General features: G+C 34.2%; 1 protein-coding gene across 4 annotated transcripts in view; it reads right to left on the bottom strand.

Annotated features, from left to right (window-relative positions):
* The window catches only part of LOC103566226 (uncharacterized), a 396,238-nt gene that overhangs the window by 257,003 nt on the left and 114,171 nt on the right, over positions 1 to 25,064 (bottom strand). For all 4 annotated transcript variants that reach the window (XM_070603400.1, XM_070603403.1, XM_070603401.1 and 1 more), the window contains 2 exons: positions 21,972 to 22,135; positions 15,293 to 15,331 (listed from right to left, as the gene is read on the bottom strand). In XM_070603400.1, coding sequence (XP_070459501.1) covers positions 15,293 to 15,331; positions 21,972 to 22,135 — 203 coding nt within the window. The remainder of the gene's footprint in view (positions 1 to 15,292; positions 15,332 to 21,971; positions 22,136 to 25,064) is intronic.

Here is a 25,064-nt window from a genome sequence, read left to right as displayed (position 1 = left end):
TAAGATGAATACTTTCTGGGGATCTAACGGACAGTTTGGTGACTATAGTTAACAATACTACATTGTATTTTTGAAAGTTGCTATGAGAGTAGATCTTTAACATCCTCACCATAACAACAAAATGGTAATTATGTGAGGTAAAGGATGTGTTAACTAACCTCATTGTGGTAAACATTTCCCAATACATATTTGTATCAAATCCTCACATTGTACACCTTAAACTGACACAGTTATTATTCAGTCATATCTTAATAAAGCTGGAAAAATGATCTGCCTTAACGTTCACAAGTTTAATATTCCTTTAAAGGGAAAAAAAGACGTGTTCTTTATAAGATCCTGAACTATTTGAAGAATTGAAAGTGAACAAAAACCAATACTTTGGTATTTGATGTGGGCTTTGGTGTAAAAAATATGATCTCCACGATTCACTGTATTCTGTGAAAGGCTTATTTCTTTATTAGCTACAATTATTTTATGAAAATGTATTGTTATTTAGCAGGTGTGTTTTCTTTTGCAAGCTTCACATTTCACACCAGAGAGTCAGTCTCAACATACACAATTTAATATGTTCAAAAGCTTTACTTGAAGCAGAATCACTTGCTTAAACAATTGGCCTTTGAAGTAGAAGAGTAAACAGACATAAAATAAACACACTTTCTGAGGAGATCTTCAAGAATTCACTTATTAGTACTCTCTCTTTCTTATTCTCTCTCTCTCTCTCACACATGCACACGAAAATATGTGTCAGATTACTAAAGCATTTTTTGTAAAAATGTAGCTGTCAGCAAAATGCGATTCCTTCATCTCTATGAAAAATGTCAGATATCACCATAAGAATGTTTTCATGCCCTCACTCCTCTTCCTTCAATGGAAACAGTGTTACTTTGGACTATGGGCAGAGGCTGCTTTACTGCCAAGGGTGATGTGAAAAAGATTCAAAATTGGTGTTTTTAATTAAATAAGGAGATGCAATATCTCTTTGAATAAGTTAGATGTTGAATATTAATTTAATGCAGAATTATGCTTTATTTGTGATCAACATTCTAGGGAACATGAAAAATGAAATCTATGTGAACATATTTTGGTTTTGCTGGTTTTTTTCAATCATGAAATTATTCATTTGTTTTCTTCTCTATTGGCCATCTTCTTTATTTAGAATATAAGCTATATGAGTGCAGGGAACATGCTTTCAAGTTTATTGCAGCATTGAACAATGTCTGGCATATAGTCGGCATTCAAAACAATTTGTCGAATGAACTAAAGTCATATATTTGTTAGGAGCATGTTATGTTACTCCATCTTTACTGGCCAGAATTAATTTTACCCTTTTTTTAGCAAAACAACTCAGGATCAGAATATTACCCTCTATTATACAAAGGTAATTCATCATCTCCAAGTGATATAAGGTAAACATTTGTTTGACTAGTTTTTTACTACTTCAAGTCAAACTGTTGACTTAGAATAGGCCTTTGGTTTCAGAAGCCATTATTGATTGATTTCTAAGATATACTGACTTCTGGGTCATAGAGGAATTAAGACTTACATAACACTCAAAGTTTCAGATAAAAATAAGAAAAATTAGCTAAACTTGTGCATGATATTGAACATCACGGTGGGTGACAGCTTTTCCCCCACTTGCATGCTAATGTTTAGCATAATGTCAGTATAGCTATGGATTATTGTAACATTTCAAAATGTTCCATCTTGTCCAATAATTTTTGAAATATTTTCACAGATTGTCAATTTTATATCTTAATTCTTATTCACACTATAGGACGTGTGTGAAAAGATATAAAATATCCCATAAAGCACATATTTATTTGTGTGTACTATATGTATATATGTATGCATATGTATGTATGCATATACATATATACATGTTTGCATATGCATATATACATGTGTGTATATATGCATACACACTATATATATATTTAGTTTTGTGAATAGAACTTAGTCTACTAATCTACACTAACTACATTTATAGAAAAGTTAAGAGTGCATAAATTGTTAATTTAGTCTATTATCTGTATGAAGATATCAAACCATTACTTGTATAGACATCATGAAGCAAATGATAGCGAACTCCATCTGCCCAATTTATTTTGAAGACTAAGTTAAATCCTTATTTTTCCCCAAGTATGTCTATAACCTGTTGTTCTCTATCCAGTGCTATTCAGTTCTCATATTTCTGGCAACAGATACCACTATTTCAATCCTATCAATTGCAAAACTCCTGGAGTTGTCCAAGTTTATCACTTCAGTATTCACATCTGCTACCAATAGTAGTCATTAATAAAGCATCAGCAAGCATTGAGATATTTTAAAACATGCTGTAGCATGGAACTTCAAAAGTGAACTTTAAAACTTCAGCATTGTTTGTGGAATGTAAACTTTTTTCTGAAGCTCATAATTAATTTTACAGTACATAAAGTACAGATGCTGTCAATAGTGTAGGTATGACTAAATGCCATTTAAAGTAACTCTTAGCATGATCATTAACAATTTTCCTCAGTCATTCAGACTCATTCTAACTAAATTACAGTAAATTTCCATATTATGATCTCCCTCTCACATTGCTTTATCAAAAAGACTTCTAGTTTCCTGTCTTAACTATGCAAAATCTAACCATTGGAATCCAACTTTGACAATTTTTTCCTTTCCTTTAATACGCAACAAAAAACTATTTTTTCAGAGTATCTAATAAGTTACTCCTTAATAATAACTTTAGCCTCTGAAGTCACTGTCAGCTTTTTACAATGGAAGGCTATCAGCTATAGAAATGCTAGACCCTCAGAGACATTGATTCTTCCTTATGATCAGAAAACTTGCCTCTTTTCCTTAAATGTCTACCTCTTTCTTTTTCATGTTTATTTTAAATGCAGAGCTTCCACTTACTAATATCACGTATTCAACAGTGTTATTATCCTAATAGTTCACTCTTAAAAGAAAGCATTTCTGGGGCCGGCCCCGTGGCCAAGCAGTTAAGTTCGCATGCTCTGCTTCGGCGGCCCAGGGTTTCGCCAGTGTGGATCCTGGGCGTGGACATGGCACCGCTCATCAGGCCATGCTGAGGCAGCATCCTGCATGGCACAACTAGAAGGACCCACAACTAAAATATGCAACTATGTACTGGGGGAATTGGGGAGAAAAAGCAGAAAAAAAAGAAGATTGGCAACAGTTGTTAGCTCAGGTGCCAATCTTTTTAAAAAAAAAAGCATTTCTATGCCTAACTGCAGAGATTTGTCATATACAGTGTATTCACATGTCTTGAATGTCACTCTAAGACTATTTTCTTTATGTTGAGCAGACATTCTTATCATTCACTCACTCCTCTCTTTTTTCCTCAGCTTTACTGAGATATAATTGACATATAACAGTGTTGAAGTTTAAAATGTACAACATGACAATTTGATGTATGTATGTATTGTGAAGTGATTACTACCCTAAGGTTACTTAATATATTCATCATCTCACATAATTATAATTTTTTTGTGTGGTGTGAATATTTAAGACCTACTCTTTCAGCAACTTTCAAGTATATAATAGTATTATTAAATATAGTCACCATGCTGTGTATTAGATCCCCAGAACTTATTCAATGTTGAGCCATTTGACCAACATCTACTCTTTTCCTCCACCTCCAAGCCCCTGGCAACCACTGTTCTACACTATGAGTTCAACATTTTTTAGATTCCACATATAAGTAAGGTCATACAATATTTATCTTTCTATGTCTGACTTATTTCACACAGCATAATGCCCTCAAGGTCCATCCATGTTGTTGCAAATGGCAGGATTTCCTCCTTTTTTATGGGTGAGTAATATTCAATGGACACTTAGGTTGTTTCCATGTCTTGACTAGAGTGAATAATGCTACAATGAACATGGGTGTGCAGATCTCTCCTCAAGACAGCGATTTCATTTTCTTTGGATATATAACCAGAAGTGAGATTGCTGGATCATATGGTAGTTCTATTCTTGTGTTTTTTTTTTTTTTTTGAGGAAGATTAGCCCTGAGCTAACATCTGCCACCAATCCTCCTCTTTTTGCTGAGGAAGACTGGCCCTGAGCTAACATCTGTGCCCATCTTCCTCAGCTTTATATGTGAGATGCCTGCCACAGCATCGCTTGACAAGCGGTGTGTAGGTATGCACCCAGGATCCAAACCAGCAAACCCCGGGCTGCTGAAGCGGAACATGTGAGCTCAACCACTGTACCACCGGGCTGGCCCCCTACTTTTACCTTTTTTTGTCTTTTCTCTATTTTTTTTTTTTGTGGAATATTAGCCCTGAACTAACTGCTGCTAATCCTCCTCTTTTTGCTGAGGAAGACTGGCCCTGAGCTAACATCCGTGCCCATCTTCCTCTACTTTATATGTGGGATGCCTACCACAGCATGGCTTTTGCTAAGCGGTGCCATGTCTGCACCCGGGATCTGAACCTGCAAACCCTGGGCCCCCTAGAAGCGGAACGTGCGAACTTAACCACTGCGCCACCACGCCGGCCCTCTATTTTTAACTTTTTGAGGAACCTCCATACTGTTTTCCATGGTGGCTATACGAATTTACATTCCCACCAACAGTTCACAAAGGTTCCCTTTTCTCCATATCCTTGCCAACACTTGTTATCTCTTTTTCATTTGATAATAGACATTCTAACATGTGTGAAGTGATATCTCATTGTGGTTTTAATTTGCACTTCCCTGATGATTAGCGATGTTAAGCACCTTTTCATGTACCTGCTAGCCATTTATATGTCCTCTTTGGAAAACTGTCTATCAGGTCCTCTGCTAATTTTTAATTGGGTTGTCTGTTTTCTTGCAATTGAGTTGTCTGAGTTCCTTATATATTTTGGATATTAACCCCTTATCTGATACATAGTTTGCAAATACTTTTTCTCATTCTGTAGGTTGCCTTTTCATTTTGTTGATTGCTTCTTTTGCTGTGGAATGCTTTAGTTTGATGTCGTCCTACTTGTTTATTTTTGCTTTAGTTGCCTGTGCTTTTGGTGTCATATCCAAAAACTCATTGTCCAGATCAATGTCAAGGAGCTTTTCCCCGATGTTTTCCTCTAGAGGTTTTATGGTTTCAGGTCTTACATTTAAGTCTTTAATTCACTTTGAGTTAGTTTTTGTGCGTGGTATAAGATAGGAGTCCAAATTCATTATTTTGCATGCGAATATACAATTTTCCCAAAACCATTTATTGAAGAGACTATCTTTTTCCCATTGAGTATTCTTGAAAGGCTGGAGAAACAGTTTGCTCACCTCACTCTTCCTCCCCCTACAAGAGGAAGTCTTTCTAGCTGGGGAGTTCCCTCTTGGTGCTGAGCAATGCCAGGTTGAAGATTGGATGATACAGGCAAAATAAAGTTGTTTTACTTCCTTTTTTGTATGGTTATTCTCAAGTTTTTTGTTCTACTATATTGCTGAAGTTTCTTAATTGGACTCCAGAGCTGTTTTTGTTCATGTATATGTTTAATTTTTGGTATTTGTGGGTGGATGGAGGCCAGGGTCTCCTACTCTACCATTTTGGTGACATCACTCACTTAGGGAAGATTATTGAAAACCACAGTAACAGTGTGGCACAAAGACCAACCGTAAGAAATGGCTAGGTCCTTCTGAACAACACTACATTTATAAATAATAAGGTGATATTCAACACAGCTCAGCCTTTTACAAGAAGGATTGATTTTATTATTGCATTTATCTATTTAGTCCCTTAGTTTTATAGTAGTGACTGGGGATGCTATTCCCACAAATGTAGCACAAATAGAAATACACGCATGAATAGTCAATTTAATTTAAAATGAAATGTTTCAAAACAAGTAACAGGACTTTAGAATAGCACACTCCACTGTATTTTTCTTAAATTGTACTTTTTAACAATTTATCATCCATGCTATATATTTTCTATATGTCATATTAAGATTCTACATTGTTTACAGAAAGTGATAAAACTAATTATAAAATATCTATGTTAATCGTACTTCCAAAGATACACTATAAACCTAATAAAAATAGATAATAGAAGGCACTCAAAGTATCTGATCTATGAGCAACACAGCCTTCACAAATGTCATAAGACTGAATTTAGCATGGTGATCTTGAACTTCCAAGTGCTAGATGATTTTAGGTGCAATGATGCATTTCTGTTTCCAAATAAAATAGAGACTAAGAAAACTACCTCTTTGTTTAACAGTAATAGAGAATGTCATTGAGAATGCATAATGAAAAAGTCCTTTCATTTTATTATCAGCATGGAGAAAGTAAAATAGAGTTTTTTACCCACATAGAAAATAAATTACATCAATCAATTAACTCTGATGATAAGACCTCACACATTTAAACACTCTTTGTCACAACATGCAAACAAAGAACAGCACGTAATGGGGGTAACATACTGAAGAAGTTGAGCCACAACCGACTGAACTAAGGTAAGAGAACAAACTTCAGATATTAAAAGTAAAAGTCGAGCTTTGTTATTTTTCAAGTCTATTCATGATGGAGTGGTTTGGAAGTTATTTGGGGATAGAAGTTTTCATATAATCACAAGTTGGCTTCCAGTAACAGCTCAATGACACACTTATTATAGCATGGATCCTTTCATTTCAGGGAAATTATAATTAAGAATGATTTGTACCATTGAGTGATAAGTGCTTAAATGCTGGGTTTCGTAGCATGTGCTAAGGGACATGAACTGATTACCGCCTGATGTCTCCCCCTCCTGGGGTCCCGTAGGTGGATAAGTGATGTTAGGAGCCTTGTGAATCCATCTATCTATTCTAATGTCTGCTCTCCTGAGAGGAAACTCATGGAAAAGGGATGAGGGTTTCTCAGCTGAAAGTCTGTACTCTTCTTAATAGCTGCCACCATCCACTAGCCAAGCTAGAAGTATTGGGAAGGGGGGTGGTTTGCAGTATAGACAAATGGAGAGGGAAATAAGAAAGGAGGATATAAAAATCATCAATATTTGGATGGATTTGGACTTAGGGAAAAGTCCAAGAACACCAAAAATAAAAGGGCACCCTAAAGAGCTTTTGATATAAAATTAGATATTTTCTTTAAATGGTGAAAATAGAACTACCACTACATTAAAATGCAAGTTTCAAAAATTCTTAATAGAGGTTTAAAAACTCTAAGATATAATAAAAGCCTACTTAAGAAAGACTTGTATCAGCTATAATTCACAAAATGTCGTTCGTCACTACACAGCAGGGAAAATCTTGCAATTTTTAATAGTAATAAAGATAATCAAATACTTTATGGGTCCATGAACACAGATGCTAAAATAAAAAACAAATGAACCTATTGTGATCTAATTTTTAAAACAAAGCAACTTCTATAGATCACACCTTCTCATTTTACCTTATCTGAAAAAAATTTGAAGCTATTGGAGTAGCTACTAGGGTTTTAGAACAATCTGAAAATAGAGTAATATAATACTAAGTTCCTACAAACTCAGACACGCCATGGGGCAAGAGAGAGGTTGCAACCTTATTTATAAAAAGTAGCATGCTTTACTGTGTTAGTGAGGATCAGTTAACAACATGTTGTCAGCGCCTGCTGAATTTTGTAGGGACCAGAACATTCAAAAAAGACTTTTTAGCTCCTAGCAAATTTGAAAAAAGGAAGGAGACTGGAATGGACTAATGATAATTATCATAATAATAACGGCTAACATTGTGCTATATTTGAGTCAGGCACTCTGCATTACATTAACACATTTAATCTTCATTATAATTCAATGATATACGAACTATTATTAACTCCATTTTACAAATGAGGAAACTGAGGCAAAAAAGCCAAGAGAATTAATTAAAATAATTCATGTAAGTTACCTAGCACAGTGACTCACACATAAAAAGTAGTTAACAAATGTTAGATTAAATAATTATTACTATTTCCCAAGGTCACAAAAAATAAGTTATTAGAAATACTCAACCCCAGCTAGTCTGATTCTGGAGGCTGTACACTTAACCATTACACTGTACTTCAGAAAAAGATATTAGTTCTAAAGGATCAGCTATGCTCCAGAAGTGTAGTTGTGCCATTAAAGGATTGCCAGAAGATAGCATACAGGAGGCGGAATGACTCAAAATATCCAGGTATATGGAGATGCGCTGCCTGGTAGTGGCTAAATATTTTACTTAGAAATGTTATTATCCTCTGTAGACTTCCAAATATCAATATCATTAAAGAGAAAAAGTTAGATTGCTTCTAATAAAGCAAAGGGAGTTTTCATAAATCTTTAGAAGAGCTAACCAGAGATACAAAGGAATACAGTCTCTCATCCTATATATTTACTTTTCTTATAATTATTCTAGTTTCCTAAAGATCTAAGGCTTGGAATCAGTCTGAAAGAACAGACTTCCTAGATCCTGCCAAACAAATTTCAAACACTTAAATGTCTGTTCCTTGCCACTGAAAACACAATCTATCCAACAAATACCATGCTTTTAAAAACACCATTGATGATCACTATCATGCCTCAGATATACATCTCACTCCTGGACTTCATCGCCTGACGTACAGGATCTTATACCTCCTCAGCCTACTTGATTTTCATGACTCCCATTTCTGTTCTTCATTGGCTAGCATAGCCACACCCTGCACCTCATCAGTAAGAATAGAAAAGAAGAAATGGATACAAAGAAAAAACAAAGAAAATATCAGCATGGTTTGGTAACTAATTGTATATAGAGTATTCAAGCAGTAAAGTTTTTTGAGGTAACATTATTTATAACATTATATAAATTTCAGGTGTACATTATTTCAAAAAGTAGTAGAATTTTTTAAAATCAAAGATGGCTTATAGTTTTACATGATGAAATAGCCAAACATAACATAATGTAAATAATGTCTTTGTTAAAAAAAATAAACCTTATTATCTGTTACTGATAACCAATGAAAAGTCTTTATTAAGAGTTGCAAGGATAATTTATTCTTAAAATTCTTACAGTAAATTAGATACGTCAGTTGTGTAAATTAGATCCATTAATGCCAGAACCAATACTTGGTGAGATTTTTTACTGTGATTGAACCCTTACTACATGCTAGGCACTGGACTCAGGATTTACTTATACTATTTCTAACTCTCACAATAGGGGTGGAAAGGACCTGTCTGATCCCTATTCAGTAGATGAAAAAACTGAAGGTCAGAGAAGTTAAATAACTTACCCAAAGTCACACAGTAGTAAGAGTTAGAATTAAAAATCAGCTGCTTAAGGTAAAAGATTTAATCTAAACACAATGTAGCTCCCCTGCTAACACTGAGCTTTTAGCCATTTACACTTAAGGGTGAATAAAATGTCTAAGAACACATTCCTAGGGGATAGACAGAAAGAAAAGAGGGGTAGGGCACCATTCCTTAGCACCAAAAGTGGTAAAAGCAGAAGTAAAAATCAGTGACTTCAAATCTTGCTTACAGAAAAGCTCTTCTGTGATAAACAGAATAATGGTCCCCCCAAAAGACGTCCATGTCATAATCCCTGGAACCTGTGAATGTATTATGTTATGTGGCAAGGGAATTAAGCTTGCTTAACAGCTGACCTTAAAAATAAAAAGATTATCTTGGATTATCCAAGCAGGCTCAGTGCAATAACATGGGCCCTTAAAAGCAGAAGAGGAAGGCAGAAAAGGTCATAGACATTTCACAATGGAAGAAGAGGCAAGAGAGATTCAAAGCGTGAGAGAGATTCAATCAGCTTTTGCTGGCTTTGAAGACGAAGGAAGGGGACTATGAGGCAAAGAATGTGGGCAGCCTCTAGAAACTGGAAATTACTCTCGCTGTCTCAGTGACAGTCAGCAAGGAAACAGAGACCTCAGTCCTACAACTATAAGGAAGTAAATTCTGCCAACAACCTAAACGAACAAGAAAGTGGATTCTTCCTTAGTACATCAAGAAAGAAAAGCAGTTCTGCAGACACCTTGATTTTAGCCCACTGAGACCCATACGGGACTTCCGACCCATAAAACTGTAAAATAATAAATTAGCGTTGTTGTAGGGCTCTAAGTTTGTGGTAATTTATTATGGCGGTAATAGAAAAGTAATACACCTGGAGATATCTATTTTAGGATTACTATTGAGATGGATGCCGTCCACTACCATCTCCACGTCTCAGGTTCCTCCACCTCAGATTCTCCAGTTTTCGTTTGTTTTCCCATCTTGGTGTTTCCTACTCCTATAATATTTGGTGGTATATTTATTGTTTAAAAACTTATTGAGGGGCCGCCCAGTGGTGCAGCGCTTAAGTTCGAACGTTCTGCTTCTTGGTGGCCCGGTTTCGCCAGTTCGGATACCATGTGCGGACATGGCACCCCTTGGCAAATGCCATGCTGTGGTAGGCGTCGCACATATAAAGTAGAGGAAGATGGGCACAGATGTTAGCTCAGGGCCAGTCTTCCTCAGAAAAAAGAGGAGGATTGGCAGTAGTTAGCTCAGGGCTTATCTTCCTCAAAAAAAAAAAAAAGTTTATTGAAAGTTTCCCTCTGAAAATGCTATAGAAATACTACAAAGGATCAATACTAAAGATACTGTCCAATATGCAGACTTTTGCATTTAGGCAGGGTTTATAGGTAACAATCATTTTAACAACTGCTACTTTCCTGTTGTGAGTTCCTTCGTATGGTTAATGATGTTCAATGCCTCAACATGCTTGATACAAGTTCAGCTATTTTAGATTCCACATATAAGTGATACGTTACAGTATTAGTCTTTCTCTGACTCATCTCACTTAGGATAATGCCCTCAAGGTCCATCCATGTTGTCACAAACGGCAGGATTGTGTTCTTTGTTGTGGCTGAATAATATTCCATTGTATATATATGCCACACCTGCTTTATCCATTCATCCATTAACGGACACAAGTTGTTTCCATATCTTAGTTATTATGAATAATTCCACAATAAACATAGGAGTGCAGATATCTTTTCAATATCCTGTTTTTTTTATTTTGGATATATACCTAGATGTGGGATTTCTGGATTATATGATAGTTCTATTTTTAATTTTTGGAGAAACATCCATACTGTTTTCCATAGTGGTTGTACCAATTTACACTCCCACCAGAAGTGCACAAGGGTTCCCTTTTCTCTACATCCTGACCAACACTTGTTATCTGTTGTCTTTTTGATGATAGCCATTCTAACAGGTGTGAGGTAATATCTCATTGTGGTTTTGATTTGCACCTAAAAAAAAAAGCTGAACTCATAGAAACAGAGAGTAGAATGGTGGTTACCAGGGGCTAGGGTGTAGGGAAATTGGGGAGATTTTGGTCAAAGGGTACAAATTTGGAGTTAGAAGATTAATAAGTTCTTGAGATCTGATGCACAGTATTGTGATTACAGTCAGAAATATTGCATTATATACTTCAAAGTTGCTAAAAGACTAGGTCTTAAATGTTCTCACCACAAAAATGAAATAATTGTGTGATGGGATAGAGGTGTTAGCTAACAGTACAGTGGTAATCATATTGCAATATATAAATATATCAAATCAACAAGGTGTACACCTTAATCTTACACAATGTTATATGTCAATTATATCTCAATAAAAAAATATGCTTGATAACACCCAGGATCACTTACAGATATTTAATGAATCAATGACACTATTTTTCAGTGGTGTACTAAAGTTGGCCCTTACTGGCTTGCTAGAAGCAATTGGTAAATTGTCAGGAATTTTGCAAGCTGGTTGTTCAACACAGCCATTTTTAAAAATAAATTAATTAAATAAACTCACTGTTAAATAAATTATGTTTAAAACAAAAGTAATAAATGCTCAAATCTCACCATCTCTATCATTCTACCACATTTTACTAGTAACTGTTCTCGAGTCATTTACATCCTTTGTATCTGTAGAGTGGTATACTACTGTACATTTCTTCCCAACTTCATCATGTTGGTAGATTGAAATCAGCCATAGAGGGAACATCTATTTATTGTTTTGTTCTGCATTTAGATTTACAAAAGTGATGGAGAAATGTTAATAATGCAGATTAAACTTAGAAGGATGACTGTTATGTTTGTAACTATTTTGTTGTGAATGGCACAAAAACTTGAGTAAATATTTTTCTGAGTTTCAAAAACTATCATTTGATTCAACAAAGAAATAACTCACGTTATTGATGAAAGAGTGAACTTTCAATATACATATTCATTGATTCACTTTTGTTTAAGTCATTAACATAAACAAAAATATCACTTAACATTCATGGTGAAACTATGTTCACTTGTTGACTACAAACATAGTTGGCTACAATACAAGAATTCATCAAAAATCAATGAAAGTATTCCCTAAAAATCAATTGGCTATATGGGATTTATAATAAAGAATACTGTGTATTTTATTATTGTTGAAAATTATATGCTACATGTCTTTAACATCAGTAAAAAAAATACATATATATATATCATACACATTCATATATTTTTATATATCATGCCTGTTTTTTTCAAGCAGCCTGTTGTTAAACATTTACCAGCACACCACTGCTTATCATTTCACTTTTTTCATCAATTTTCATTCATTATGCCTAAAAAAGTTAGGCTTTGGTATATAGATACAAAAAAGATTAAATATAAAGCTCCTGCCATCTGGAAAAGGAATACATCCAAGGATAATAAGAATCCTAAGTGTTTTGACATGTGACAAAGGCAAAGATAACCATGATTTTTTTCTTCTCTATCAAGTGTGGTGATAAGCAAAACATGAGAGAAAAGGAACCCATAAAACGACTCTGTACGCAAAACAAACAGTAATCTCTTTGGACCTTATGAAGTCAAGGGTTAGGACTGTATATTAGAATTTCACTTCTCCACAACTTCTATTCATAGAAATCCAAAGCATTACAAACATGCAACTTGACTCTCCAGCCTACTCTTCCTTTACATCCCTATATGAAAGACTATGGTCTTTCATTATCTTCCAAATACACGTTGTACTTTCCAATGTCTGCTCCTTTGCTCAAACTCTTCTTTTTACTTGGGATGACCCCTTCTCACAAACTCCTAGTTGAAAAGTCTTATCCCCATTACTCCCCTAGGAACTTGACCATCAGTTCTGAATCCACTAATTTGTCTGTTTTAAGAAGGCTTATGGTATTCTCTTCAAAAAGACTCTTCATGGACAGTTCTAATACTCAAAAATGCATACAGTATTTATGTATGTTGGCCCTTCCAGAGAAATCCTTGTCCCTCATCTAAGTGAGGAAAAACATCAGTTAGGAAAGGATCCATAAAGCATTTTGTAAGCCTGAAAGTATATAATTTAGATGGATAGATAGATAGAAGATAGACAGATAGAGTTATAGATAGTTTTATATAAATATAGTTTATATTTATATTTATTTATATTAGTGTTTTGCATATGGCAAAGCTTATTAATGTAAGCTGTTAATATTACTGCTTTTATTGCTACCATCATAATTTTTCAAGATGTCTGGCCTCCTTTCCCTTAGCACCTGTTGTTTTTGACCAGCAACAGTAAGAGTTTAATTGCCTGAAATAAAGCAGGAAAGCCAGAAATTCTGAAAAATTAATTGAAGAGCTACATCAAGACAGGCTGTAAATTCACGAGGGGTCTTTAATGGCAGATTTAGCAGTCTGATTTTAATCAGTTAGGTTTTTGCACAAGGGAGTGTTTGAGGAGGACGCTGAAGAAAGATTATTCTGGCTGAACTATGTAGTGTGGATTGGGGGTAGAGAGCCAGGAGACTATGGGATAGAGCTCTCAAATAATAATAATAATAGTAATAATAATGAGGAGGAGGAAGCTAATATTTATAAAGCACTATATAAAAACAAACTAGAAGTAATTATCTCAGGTAATATTTACAACAATTTTTGGCACTGTCAATATTTTGCAGCTAAAGCAACAAAGGCTCTGAGCCATTGAGTAATATGTATAAGGTCACTGCTAGTAAGTTTTATCTGGAATGTAAACTCAGGCAGCCTGCTTCTAGAACCTAAATTCTAAACCACTCTGTTGAAAAATTTAGAGATGTGATCTCTTTGAGGTTGCCATACACCCAACTAACTGAATGCATTTACAATAGTACCCAGCAATTGAAAATAAAAAAAGAAACAATCTACAACATTTAGAAGTATCTGTGGATAAATGAATGTGATGGCCCAAGATAAGATTAACTCAAACAGCATTTTGATAAAATTTCACTTGAGAACTCTAAATTTGACACCACTTAGTTTAAAATTGCAAACACATTTGTCTTTTATTATTGAGGACTACTATAGGCACTAAAAAATATACTGTAATAGGTTGAAAGTGATTAAAACCAGAAAATATGTGAATTCCCAAGAACTCAAGAGGGAGTTCATATCAATCCTCAAAAGTAGCTAAACAGAGAAACTCTTCACAACCTAACCTAGGTTTAAGAGATCCATTTTATTCACTGCTAATAAGGGATCATCAGATTTTCTAATTGAGCATTTACATCTTCAATTTAATCCCATCAAGGATGATAATGACATATCTTTAAAAATCCATATGTTGTGAACAATCTATACTAAGTCGATTACCTACAAGGCAATTTACAAATGAATCTCTAAGTGTCTTTTCCATACCTGCCGTCACTAACCATATTGAATGATTCTTTTCTGTTAAGTTCTGTGACTGAAAATGGATAAATCAGTCTCTCTTTGATGAAATATATCCATGCTTTAACAGTCCCTCTGCGTATTCACTTGCAAATTCTTCTCACTTACAAAACACACCCTTAGTACAATGGTAAATTAATTATAAGAAATTCTCTGGTAAACAATATACTCCCTATCAAAAAGTGGAAAAAAAATTCCCACTACATAAAAAACAAAAAATAACTTATAATTGTCTGAGCAATAAGTTGGACAACATTATACACCATATCACATACACACAGAGCTTAAATAGTACAGAAGAGAAGAAAGGTGACAAAATATTCAACTACCACGGCACCTAAAAGCCCAGAGCCAAAGAGATCAGGTGCTGGAACTTTTACAGAAACATAATTAAGTTGCCCCTTGCAAAGTCAACCAATTAGTCATGCAGATGTTTCCAGCTGGATATTTGGTGTACTACAGGGAAAAGATCCCATTTGACTCACTTTTTTCCCATGGTTCAGGCAGTTGTTAATAGCAGTAATTCAAAAACAATTTAGTAACTATACTTTGAACCATGAAATTGTAAAACTGAGTACATCTGTCTCATCATACCTAGGTCTTTACTAAGATAACAAATTTTTTTTTACTTAATTCTCAATAGGTTTTTCTGATGTTGTTACTATTGTTTTCTTACCTGATCTTCTCCTTGCATAGCTGCCTCTTCAGATTTGTCCTAAGGGAAAAAAAATTAAGATAATTTATGAAGAAAATACAGCCAAGGAAGAAGAAATCAGATTTTAAAAAGAAGTTTAGCTGTTAAAAAAACAAAGATAAGATGAACTACGTGGGTAATTTTTGCACGAGTTTCAATTCTATTTCAGTGGTAATTAAATTTAAATGCACTAAATATTATTATTTTAGTGCAGTTATTTAACCATCTACAAATCAACATGACTGTATTTGTATCCAACCAACATTTCTACATCTTACAAAATATTTATGTTTGGAGAAACTTTGTAAAACAACTGTTTAAGATAAAAAATTTCCTATCTCTTAAGCTTCTGGCATTTCTCCCATTCAAGATTACTGGACCTTCTTCTGAAAGAATACGTATAGGTATTTAGTTCCCACCCCCATACACTGAGACAAAATTCACCTGAGTCTGAAGACTTGCACTCTTGGCAATTTTATTTCTTAGGAAAGAAAACCATGATAAGAAAAGTTTCTCTAGTCCAAATTCTCACTAAGAAAGAAGAACTATTTAGAAGTCATAGAAGCCTTGGAGAGAGTGACCATGTCATCTTATAGTTAGTAAGTAGTAATGAAGGAAGAGAATGGTAGGCATAGTCAGACACATGTCTTGCTATTAATAGAATGACATTTCCAGCAGCTGTTCAAATAGTTCAAGTCCCCCATCACAACTGTAACTTACCTCAGAGTCAATACAAAAATCAACCAGCTACCAATTCTGGAATATAAATAACTGTGAATGAACTTGAGGAACTTCCTGCTCTATAGGCTATATAAGTGATAAATCTTCTAGTGGGATAATAACATAATTCCCCTAATTTTCAGCTTACCATGCAATCTGCCCCTGTGGAACCAGATATCTAGTCAAGCAGTTGGTCAGGTATTAGTTTTTGTATTACACGTCTTTAGTCATTATATTTAACTTTAATATTTATTAACAGGGCTAGAAAAATGAGATTGTAGAAGAAAAACCAAAAATAGGGTTATTTGGATTGCATGGCTTCACTATTATTTAAGGATTTTTCCCTTGGAATGCTAAAGAATAGAAAGACAGGAAGATGAACTTTAATTGCAAACATATATTGATGGTAAGGCATAACAAGAGCTGTAAAAGTTAACAGATATGAAAATAAGTTGCATAGGCTCCCTTCACAGAACAGAGAGAGATCCCTTTAGCTCTGGGTGAAAAGGCTTAAGTATTTGAGCACTGAGTTTAGATCAACTTCAATATACTTATACATAAAGAATGAAAAGAAGATAGAAAAAGTGAAAATGTTTTAGCATATTGAAATTAGTTAGCCATAAGTAGAGTATCACAGAGGCAGAGTAAGACTATGTCATTTACATTCATAAGCAGTCCAATTATTTTCCTTTCCAGGTATTTCTCTTTCCCAGTACACTTAAAGATCTTTCATTTTAATGCAAGTTCCTCAAATTTTGCCATCCATTAACACATTGTTCTGGGGTATTTAGTAAATAATTTAACCCAGGATTTTTTTTCCTATTTAATCTGTTTAGAGTCATTGAAATCTAGCTTCATGGTACTGGGAAAGAAAAAGGAATAAAGGGCATTTTAATGAAAAATCAGCACACGCCAGAAAGGTTTATGTTTCTGAGATGAAAGGGAAAGATTTTAAAATTTTGTCTTAGATAATTTTCAAAGAAGTTCATTGCAGGTAAAATTAATTCGAATGAGTTAAGTCTTGAAGCCAAGAAATAAGTTACTAATCTTTCCTTCCAACTGCTAAATAGTGAACCATCTGTTTTGTCATCATTTAAATCACATTCCATTCTTATAGCATGATTACAACTTACGACCATTTGTTACAGCAACATGGGACTAAGAGGCAACTGGATATATTTTTAAAGGAAGCTGTACAGTAATCTCTATATTTCACAGGGTTGAGAGAGGGAAGAATAGCCTGAGTATCTGAAAAAACTGCTTGGCAGTCTGATTCCACTGGAATTTTTTAGTGTACATTTTGAATTAGTCCCACAATGGAAGTAAAGGTAGACATTTTTCACATCCCTTTACTCAATATATCAAGAGGAATCATATAGGGAAATGAATTTTCAGAATGTTTAGTGTTCTACTCCAAACTTCAAAGTACATGAGATTTTCCACAGAATTGAGCAATAGTGGTATAAGGAAAGAAATAGAGTGTCTTTCTTCTACCTTTTTTTGGACTTCTCAGACATAAGAAAATAATCCATAAAATAAACTATTAGCCCACATTTGATGGCATTTTCTGTACTGAAAAGCTGGAAACAGGAAGTCACAACTTAAGTTTCTTATTATAGAGTAATGGATTCTGCCCAAGATTTAAGCATGAGCTAGGTTTGAGGCCAAATCAGAAAAGAACACAAAAATAAATTAATTTTTCATATAATAAAAGGAAAAACTTATTTGGATTACAATATGGACTTTATGAAATATAATTGTCATCATTCCTTCTATTTTTCTATTTTTGCAAAAATTGTATCCTACTGATTATTTCCAAATTGCTATTTTCACTAGAATAGATGATCAATTGTAAATCTTTGAAAAGGCTCCCCAAAGTCTCTAAATGGCACTGATACTAATTATGGTGATCTGCGATACTAAAAAGACATATTGGAGAGTTGCAGTTCAATTAATTCCTATTATTTCATTCCAGAAAAAGAAACTTCCCTACTCCTCTGGGGGACATAAGTCCTTGTTGTCACACAGCTGAATTTCTATTTATAATGATATTATCTTATCATACTTTTCAGTAATTATTTTCACATAATCTAAATTTTAATTATATGAAACACAACTTTCATTTATTAACTGGTATAAAATTTTAATGACTACCCTTTGATGCATGTCCAAATTAATTTACTGTGTCCACAGTGCCAAATGTGTATGAACACATCTATTAACATCTAAAACACCAATAATCTCCTGTTTCCTTTGATATTTTTCTTGCCTAATATTGTCCCTTGTAATTAACTCAAAGAGAAGAGAAAGCCTAGTAGCAAAAATGGTAAATCCACTAAAACCACATTTTCAACTTCAAGCTTTGATGACAAATCCATTGAATATTTCTGACTGCATGTAGCTATACAGTAAAAAAAAGAAAATGTAATTATACATCAGCCTCTGCCAGTAAATGCTCCTCTTTCTAGAAAGTTTGGACCTTCCACCAGGGACATAAAGTTCCTACTGAGGTTTTTAATATACATGATACTACTTTCTTAATCAAGAAAAGATGAATATTGGTAAGTATGAAAATTCAACAATTCTTTCTTTTTGTTTACCTTATTTTAAGTATGTAAACATGATAATAGTGATAGCCCATGAAGCAAATGATATATTTAAGAAGAGCTCAACAGAGGTAACACCGATAAGTTTGTTATGTTTGGTTAACTTACATCTCCCTGCCAAACATACCTAATTTTTAATGTAAGAAACTATCTTGCCTCAAACTTTACTTCCTCTAAATTTGTGATAAAACTTTCTTATACCCTTCTGGTAACATTTGACCCTGCTGACAATGCCCTCCTCAGATATATCTTCTTTAACTCCTAGTGATTTCCTGGCTCCTCTGATAGCCTGTAGACCCCTCTCATTCATTCTCTCCTTCACTCCTCTTCATCTTTTCTCTGCTTCCTGTTTTGATTGGGTGGTAAGAATAGTGAGCCAGGAGACCTGGTTTCTAGGCCTATCTCCATCATTTATTCATCAAGCAATCATGGAGCAAGATAATTAAACTCTATGAACCTCAGTTTCTTAATCTATAAAACGGGAATAATAGCATCTATCTCTAATGTTCCTTCCTTTCTTTTATTTACCATATTATTTTTTTAAGTTTTTATTTTTGTGTGTGTTCTAGAATGCCTGATGTTCTTTTCTTATCTCTCAAAGTTGTTAAAATCAAACTAGAATATGAGATAGTATTTTATAAATGATTTCTTGCCACATAAAGTCAAGTAGTATCATTAATATTATCACCTCAAAATCTCCAACTTGAGCTTTTGGATCTTCTCCATCAACAATTCCCAAGTTTTCCACTATCAGCTGGTATGGTTTTAGCCTTCAAAATTTTATCTCTAAACCTAGTTTCCCACCTTCTAACCACATATAAACCATATTTGGGTTCTACAAAATTGTAATACAGAGTGTGCTGAAAAGCTGACTACTTTGTACTATTATTTCTTCTTATCTATATTTCTTAATTTTAACTTTTATGACATACTTAAAATCTGTATACATGTGGTCCATGTATCCACTTGCCATTTGACATTTAAAACAATTATAATGGATTTCTATTAAATATATGCCAAGGAGAACAGTTATATCCTAAGATTGCTGTTGTCTCCTCTCACTTTTAAATTTTCATTCCTCCATAAAAACCCCAAAATAAAACTAACATATTCCTTTACCCTACGAAACCATTGGTTATTCAGAACCTGTCCCCTGACCACTTTTCCTGTTTGATTATTTCTAGCTTCCATTCTCTTGAAGATTTTTCTTCTAATGTAGTTAAGATTGTTCCATCCTGGAAGCCCCAGATGTCCAGCTAAGATATGACATGATATTTGGCTCTTTCAGGACTTGAGTCAGAAATAGCCTTACCAAAAGTCATTGCTCGACTAGCTATATAAAAACTCATCTCTCTATGATCTCTAGGAATACATGTACCTCTTCCAAAATATTATCACAACTCACACCTCACATAATAACATATTTCATTGATTGGAGGAGGAAGAGTATTTTTTTTTGTATTTTAAATTCTCTAAAATCAGGATGTGATTGCTTTTCCATGTGAGAAGAAAGCATTTAGTTGAATTGATAGCATTTTTTTCCTTTCACGGTGGTAAATGAAATAACGGCACACCTCAATGGTAGCATCTTAAATTTAATGAAATATGGTTTATAGCTTGGCTATTCAGCCAAAGTATCTTTAGTCAGACAGATCTCAAGCAAGATAAATATGGTCATGCAATATTTAAAGAGTATAGGTTTTTAAGTTCTCAGGCTTAAATATATCTCAATAAACTTGACAAAAGTACCAATTTATACATTACAAATCCTTTTACCCTTTTCATCAAAAGAAATTCCTTTCAAACACTCTGCTGAACATAGGTAACATGACAGCATGGTTACAAAAATTAATTTATGAGGTTATATAAGAATAAGGAACAGGGGCCGGCACCACAGCTGAGTGGTTAAAGTTCCATGTGCTCCGCTTCAGTGGCCTGGGGTTTGCAGGTTCAGATCCCAGGTGCAGACCTACTCCACTTGTTAGTCATGCTGTGGAGGCATCCCACATACAATGTAGAGGAAGACTGGCACAGATGTTAACTCAGGAAAATCTTCCTCTCACACAAGAAAAGAACAAGGAACAACTGCATTTTAAAGCCAAGATATTCTAGAGAATGCATGGTTAGTTCAAAGAAACTGATACTGTTAGAGATTTTCCTCCATCAAATATTTTAAAATGCTATTCTACTCTATAGGGAACTACTTGAGCTCTTGATATAATCAACAATTTCCAGTATAAGTCTTCCACATAGAAATAAACTGGTGCTTAATTAGTCTAGGTGATTGTTGTTAAAATTGAGCCCTTTCATGACTGACACACTCAACTCATTCAGGCAGTGTGCAAAGATTCTCACGGTATTTGCAAGTTAATAGTCTCAGTTGAATACCTAACTTAAGGGGATAAAAATAAAACAGGATATTGTCATACTCCTGTAAAGTCTAACTAGAATAGGAAAGAAAAGATACATGAAGACTTTATTTTAAAAAGAAGTATACAATGTCCTTACAGAAAAAGTGAAAGGATAAAATTCATCCAAAAGAGATATGGTAGATTAGAATATTTTAAAATCTATTAGAAAGAAAGTATTTCTAAGCCTATCAAGTGAAAATGTGGGAAATGAAATTCATGACACAATTAGGCATATGATATTGCTTAAATTACCCATGTAATTAAAGGTCCTCAATAAATACTTATTAAATGGATGGATACATTTTAGCATGATCACAGCCCTGAAATAATGAAAAACTCTAAGTTTTCTTTATCTTTGCTAAATTGTTCTAGGTTTCCCTTTGTATTTATCATTGAATTTTGGGTTGACTTGGCTATTACAGAAAGTGACAACTCTATTTTTAGGTGCAAAGACAGCTGTTTGGAAAGTCACGTCTGGCCTTGACAACTCCCTCATCATTCTTTGATTCATTTTGAGCCTCAGTAGATATAGTAGTCCTCTCAATTCTTTGATCTTCTAGGAATTTGTGAGCTAATTCCTTAGAACCTCCATCTCCAACATTCATTTTTGAGAGAAAGTAACTTTAGGTAGACTATCCATGAGTTTGCCCAAGACTAATGAGACACATCATCCTCAAGGCAGAGCAAGAAACAGCAACAACTTCAGACAGTTGCTGCCACGATTCAAATATAACAATGAGAAGGGCCCACAGAATTCTTAAGCAGAGTAATTAGAGACCATATTAGTCATAACTACCTTTGAACTGGAAAGGCGAAAAACTGCAATTTACTGTAAACCATGTAGCAGACAGAAGCACACTTCTTGCCCTTAATTCACATTTGTCAACTAGAAAGATAGGCAATATAGGACAGTGCTATACTCACTTTTTTGTAAATATCAGCAACTGCTTTTAATATGATATCCTGATGGTCAGTTCGGATTACACCGAGTTCACTAAGTTTTTGCCGAGTGATGTTAAGTAGCTTCTCTCCGTTGATTTCTGCTCTTTCAAAGTTTTCTCCATATACCAGAAAACTGTAATCCAACTCTGAAAAAGACATAAAAGAGGTAGAGGAGACGTCAAGGAAAATAGAGACTATACCTCCTTGTAAAGATAACCATACAATTCTGGGGCCAGCCCCATGGCTGAGTGGTTAAGTTTGCCGCTCCACTTTGGTGGCCCAGAGTTTCACTGGTTCAGATCCTGGGCACGGACCTAGCGCCACTCATCAAGCCATGTTGAGGCAGAGTCCCACATAGCAGAACTAGAAGGATCTACAACTAGAACATACAACTATGCACTGGGGGTCTTTGGGGAGAAGAAGAAGAAGAAAAAATAAAGATTGGCAACAGATGTTAGCTCAGGGCCAATCTTCTAAAAAAGAAAAAGGTAACTATACAATTCTACTGACATAGAATTGCATGTGGCTCTTTTGTCATTCAATGATTCATTTACACTTTTGGTTCCAACAGCTCCATCTTAGATTCAGCATCTTTAGATAGAAAGGCTTAGGAGAGACAAATTTTCGTAGGTCCTTACAGAAATGCTTAAGTACAAAATTTAATTAACAAAAGTGACCCTGTAAAACATGCAAGAACAATCAGAGATTATAACTGAAAGCATATTAGTAATCTGTTATAATAATACCTAAAATGAACTTAGTTGAACTGAGATAAAATGTGGTTCTTGATTTGTGACTGCTTTAATACTTGGAATTTTATCAGCTGAGAATCTATATTGCTAATAAATGTGAATTATTTGGGGAGGGTACAATCTCTTGAGCAAACTTTCATAATTATAATCAAAACAGAAAAAAATCCAAAATTTCTCAGGTATATGTTCTAATGAACTGCTTCTGTCATATCTTTAGATCTACTTAGAGAGAAGTAACTAGAAGATCTATAAATAGCATAATACAACGTATTCTATGATGGAGAAAATAAATTAATATAACCTGACATGAAAGGTTACTGAGCTTTGAATAACTGAAAGCATCAGAAGACTGAATAAATGATGAAATTATCATTCATATTTGGTTATCCATAGTAACAGTAGAGTACAGTGGAAATATTCAAAAATTAACTTGTAATTTGCTTGAAATTTGATGTTGAACTTCCCTACGAAAGTGAGTGTGGCTAATATTCTGGGAACTAATAGTAATATAACATAAGCTGATTAAAACACATTTCATTACTTTGCTTTTTAAAAAATAATTAAGTCAGGGGAATATTTACCTTTACAATATCTCTAGATAATTTGTTTATTAGATAATGTAAATAAGATTTCATGAGGAATATTTAAATTACTTTTTTTTTTTAGGAAGATTAGCCCTGAGGTAACATCCGCTGCCAATCTTCCTCTTTTTGCTGAGGAAGACTGGCCCTGAGCTAACAACCACGCCCATCTTCCTCTACTTTATATGTGGGATGCCTACCACAGCATGGCTTGCCAAGTGGTGCCATGTCCTCACCACCCGTGATCCGAACCGGCCAACCCCAGGCCGCCGAAGCAGAATGTGCAAATGTAACCGCTGCGCCACCAGGCCGGCCCCTAAATTGTTTTTCAAAACTTGTCAAGTACTTTACAAGTATATATTTCATTGTACTGATATGCTAATTAAATCATGTTTGCATTCTTATCTATTTATTAAAGCAAGATCTATTAATGACCTCTATTAATTTACTTTGTTAGTTTCATTCTTATTACAATCTGTCATTTAAAGGCATAAAACTATATTTCTTTTATTTTAAATTTTTATAATTCTCTATTGCTACATATTCAGACTGGCCTCACCCTACTCATGAATTAGTAAGGTTTCTTATTACATTTCAAATTTTAAAAAGTGAAGCCACCTGGAATAATCCAACTTCTATCCGTGTAGATATTTATTCAGATTTCCAACTCCCACCCTCTTGGAACTTCATGATAGAGAAAAAGTCTCTGCTGCATGCTAGAAAATAACCAGCAATATTATTCAGACAGTTGCAAAGTACCTACCTAAACTTGGGTGTCTTTCTCTCTCTCACCTAATTTTTCAAGTTTATTATTTCCCTTCATTAACGGGAATGAATTAAGTATTTGATTTAGAAGACTACATGTTATATGAATGGGTGAAAGTAAATCAGAAATGTCAAGAAGAAGCTGTGTAACTCTGTCAAAAGAAACTTAAAAGCTAAATTTCTCAGGGCAATCTTCCTATAAATTTATAGAAGACTTTACAGTACTTATTGCATTACAGTGATTAAATATGATAGAAAAATAAACTAAAACTTTTATGGGTCATTTTTCATACTAGCAAGGGAAAATTATATGTAGTTATTTTTAATAGAATGAGATTTACATTCTTACGGATGATGCTCATATGCACTTGAAACTTCACTCAAACTGTACTTGAAAGTTGAATGACTTGTCAGAGGTGACTTTAGCTTTCCTTTACTCTTTATATATGTATGGAGACTGAATTATAATGCCCTAAATATTGCATAAACCCCAATTTCCACATTCTCTTTTATGAACTGCAGCGGATACTTGCAGTAGAATGTAATATACTATCAAGAAGATTGTAGGAATAAATTTTAAAGAATTGCATTGTATGCAAATTTAATAAAACAACTTAGTCTCTATAGATGACTGAGTATCTGATAGAGGAAATGTCAGTTATCTCTGCTAGGTTACCATGCCTTTGCTTTTACAAACCCTTTCATTTGATCTTCCTTAGATAAGATATTAATCAGAAAATGGATATGGATCTAAAACAGATTCCATCACTTCACCAACCAATAGCCTGCAGCCTTAGATCACTGGATTTTGGATGAAGTCCATACATATCATTTTGGCCTTCATTTATACATATGATCTTTTAAGCCATTGATGATATAATTAATAAGTTGGTCTGATTAACTTAAATCAAGCTATAAGCTCTAAAACTTTGCTAATCAGAGACGGTCATTTCTTTAAGGAAGCATGAAAGCTGAAG

Source organism: Equus przewalskii, chromosome X, assembly GCF_037783145.1.
Source record: "Equus przewalskii isolate Varuska chromosome X, EquPr2, whole genome shotgun sequence".
NCBI classification, from domain to species: domain Eukaryota; kingdom Metazoa; phylum Chordata; class Mammalia; order Perissodactyla; family Equidae; genus Equus; species Equus przewalskii.
The sequence above is the reverse complement of the archived record's forward strand: the minus strand, read 5'-3'. Positions and strand labels throughout refer to the sequence as shown.